Genomic DNA, 3,724 nt, shown 5'->3' with positions numbered 1-3,724 from the left:
AAAACCTAAACTGAATCCAGGCTGAGCAGCCATACGAGGAATAAAAGTCAGGCATCCTGAGAGGCAGCTCTGGAAGTTTGCTGTCAACAGAAAATCAGAATGATGTAATAAATTAGAAAATCATTTCTGTCAGTCCTTCGGTCTCATGTAGCCCCAGAAACGTTGAGCTAATTAATCTGGAAATCCGTGGAAAGTTAATCAGATTCAGATTAATAGAAAACATAAAGAAACCTTTACCTCAATCTATCTGACCGCAGCTTGGTCTGACCCAAGATGGCCGCCCTGTCAGCCTGTCACCCACTGATATTTATTCCCTGGATTGCTGATTGCCTGTTGGTAGTAAGGGGCTGAAGCGAACCCACCGGCCGCCATATTGGTACTCCCTAGTCAGACTGGTCATAATGTGAACTTTATGTGCGCCACAGCATCGAACAACCATGATGTTCTCATTTTCAGGGACTTAAGACTTTTTAAATAAAGATAAATTCCTCACTTTGACGCAGACTGGCTGTTTCATAGCATCAGTAGATTAACTTTAACTTAGAATAAAACAATCAGCCAATCACATCGCTGAGTCATTATGAAGTCTATAAATCAGGTAATATAACATATTATACAAATAAATCACAATAAAATGAATGTGTTAATGGAGCAGAATAATACAGATGAGCCTAAACTGATGATCAGTGGCGGATCTAGACCAAATGTTCCAGGGGGCCATGAGGGGGCCAGCATGTTTTCATGGGGGCCCAGAAAAGCATGAAATAAAAAACATGGCAAAGGATTCAAATATATCGATAGAGCTGCATGAATGGACATTTCTATTCCATTAGGTTTAATAATAATTCTGTTTCTTATTAGGTGAATATACATTCATAATTTAGGAATTGTACATATTTCCAACTTAATTTAAGTTAAAATTAGCATCTTCTATGAAATCTGAATTAGAACTAAATAAAAACTGATAAATTCAGCTGTAAAAAATAAAAGATTTTTTAAATTTGTTTTGAAAAAAAACATTTAGCAGATGAAAACTGGGATCCTATCTCAGCACCACTGAAGCTGTCACCTTATTGTTTTTAAATAATTAGTAAAACCGAATTTGTGAATAAAAAAAATGAAATAGATCCAAAGGATCCATCAGTAACCATGTCTGTTCCAGCTCAGATCATCACTAGAATTTCTCTTAGTTTTATGTCTTCAGTTCAGGGGCCATCAGAGGGGCTAGGACATGATCTACTGTTGGCCCCCATTGGCCCTGCTCTAGAACCGCCCATGCTGATGATATACATGTAATATACATGTATTGATGACATGTATATTACATGTACTGCCACGATATTTTACATAAAGACTGAATTACAAGTACATCTGTTAATGTTATAGTGTTTTTCTTTTTGCAAACTGTCCATGCATGGTTGATATATATATACATATATACACTCATTTTCAATCTAACATGCAATATATTTCAGCTAATTACTTTTTCAAATGAGAAATAAACCAAACACTATACAAACGACAGCATCATCCACTTAATAAAGAACTCCAACATTTCACAGTGAATAAGTTTCTATTTCCTCTACTTTCTATTTTCTAACGTTCAATGTCTTCCAGTCAGTCTGAGATAGCCAGACTAACGTTAGTCTGCAGACTAAACTATAGGATCCATCGGCTATAGATGGGTTTATTGCTTAGTTCATCCACTGACTGGGAATAACCTGAGGAACGACTTCCTGCAGACAGAAAGCTGCTGGTTTTAGCAGCTAAATGCTGCACAGGGAGGCATTTTACTGCATGGCTCTGTGGGAGTGGGGAGTACCAAGATGGCGGACGGTGGGTTCACTTTTTTAGGGCTATCAGTGATCAAGTGGATAAATAGATATCAGTGCTCCCATGGCTCTGATAGCCTTAGACGCCTCACTGGACTCTGGCTGACGTGCCTAGAAGGCGGCCATCTTGGATCAGACCATGGTTCAGACACCTGCTGTCAGAATAAACAGGAAGCGTTTTAGATCTCATTTTAATCACAGGAAAGAGTCAGAGATAAAATCACAATAATCTCTGACCTTTCAGAGACCCTTAAAAGACCAAAACTAATTCTAAAAAAAACCTTTCAGTTAGATTACCACATTTATTCAGATTAAAAACTAATTAAACTGAACTCTAACTGGATGCAATGTTATATATTTTGCAATTAAATATTAATATGATAAACACAAAGTTTTATATTAATATAAGATTATATTTGACAAATATTACATATTTATGAGATGTATTATTATTCAGAATTTTATGTATTATGATCTATAGAGGAAAATTTGTTGTAAGTTATTATTTTTTTTAAGAATTTATTTTTATTTTTTTTTTCATTGTCAAAACTTTTTTGTCAAATCGTAGTGAATGGTAAATGTATGTTGTGTCTAACTAAACTAAACTAATAAACTTTCCAAAACTCTTTTTCAAACTAATTGTTTTTTGTTTTTTATTATTTATTGATCTGTAAACATTTGTTCTTTAATCAGTTAAAGATATATTTTTATATTTTAGGTGTTTTGGTCTTTAAGTGATTCTGACATGTAGGTGAGTTTCCTGTGATTAAGATGAGATCCAAGGCGCCTCCTGTTCATCCTGTCAGCAGCTGGTCTGATCCAAGATGGCCGCCGTCTAGGCATGCCGGCCAGCGTCCAATGAGGCATAATGTCTGTGCTGACCAGCTGTCGCTGCAAAGATGACCTCTGCCTTTCAAAATAAAATCAGCAGGATCTGCTCAGTTCAGGATTTATTTCTTCTGCCAACATGAATGAAAATCATCCGTTAGAATAAACCCTAAATAAAGAGTCGATGACCATGAGGTCCATCCTGGAGTCTCTGAATCTGGACCTCTTGGTCCGTCTCTACGGCGACGAAGCAGGAACCTTCTCCCCATCCAGCAGCAGGAAGTGGATGATCCCGTTCTTCTTCTTCCCGCTGCTGGCGGCCTTGATGCAGCACTCATGGTCTCCCACAGAGAAACGGGTCTCTGTGCCGTCGTCCACAAACTCCCCCTGTGGACGAGACACGAGGGGACACAGAATCTGAGGCGTGGACGCACATCACACTATAATAAACACCAGAGATCATCTTCATCAGAACCAGAGGAAGACGGCGGGATAGAAATTCTCACCGTTGTTTCCATTTTCTGCCCGTTGCACCAGACATCCATGGTGTCCTTCTCTGTTAAAAGACATCACAGTCCATCAGGACACGTCTACACAGGCTGAGGTTGTCCCCGGACCTCCTCTGGACTCACCCAGAACCACCCTGTAGTCCGTCCCGTCCACCTGGACCACCCAGGTCTTGGTGGTCTTGGCTCTGTTGTCGATGAACGTCTGCAGACTCTTGCCGTCGACGTTCAGAGAGTATTCGTAGGCGAAGCCGCTGACGGCCTCGATGTTAATGGCGGCCTTGGTGTTGGCGCTGCCGACAGTGAAGGTCTCCTTCCCAACCAGCTTGAACATCCAGTCCTTCCTGATCACCTCCTGCAGAGAAAAACCGCCTCACTGATCCAGTGGTCCTGGTCTGGGGGGACCGTCACCAACTTTGCTCCAAGTTTGAAGATGTTTCCCAACAATTCCCTCTAACGACCCCCTTTCAGAGACATAGACAGGTATGGGGCATTGCAGGCTAACCAAATAAACCCCATTCCAAAGGGGGGGACCCGTTCATCCGTTTCTATTTGCAT

At 40.3% G+C, this 3,724-nt stretch overlaps 1 protein-coding gene across 1 annotated transcript in view; it reads right to left on the bottom strand.

The window, feature by feature from the left end:
* Positions 1-2,427: 2,427 nt before the first annotated feature.
* LOC107096026 (fas apoptotic inhibitory molecule 1-like) overlaps positions 2,428-3,724 on the bottom strand; it is a 3,482-nt gene continuing 2,185 nt past the window's right edge. Inside the window, exons 2-4 of the mRNA XM_015392480.1 lie at positions 3,293-3,521; positions 3,167-3,216; positions 2,428-3,047 (exon numbers count right to left, since the gene is read on the bottom strand). Coding sequence (XP_015247966.1) covers positions 2,898-3,047; positions 3,167-3,216; positions 3,293-3,521 — 429 coding nt within the window. The 3' untranslated portion in view covers positions 2,428-2,897. The remainder of the gene's footprint in view (positions 3,048-3,166; positions 3,217-3,292; positions 3,522-3,724) is intronic.

The sequence above is a fragment of the Cyprinodon variegatus genome, unplaced genomic scaffold (assembly GCF_000732505.1).
Source record: "Cyprinodon variegatus isolate N-32 unplaced genomic scaffold, C_variegatus-1.0 Scaffold592, whole genome shotgun sequence".
Classification (NCBI taxonomy): Eukaryota; Metazoa; Chordata; class Actinopteri; order Cyprinodontiformes; family Cyprinodontidae; genus Cyprinodon; species Cyprinodon variegatus.
The sequence above is the reverse complement of the archived record's forward strand: the minus strand, read 5'-3'. Positions and strand labels throughout refer to the sequence as shown.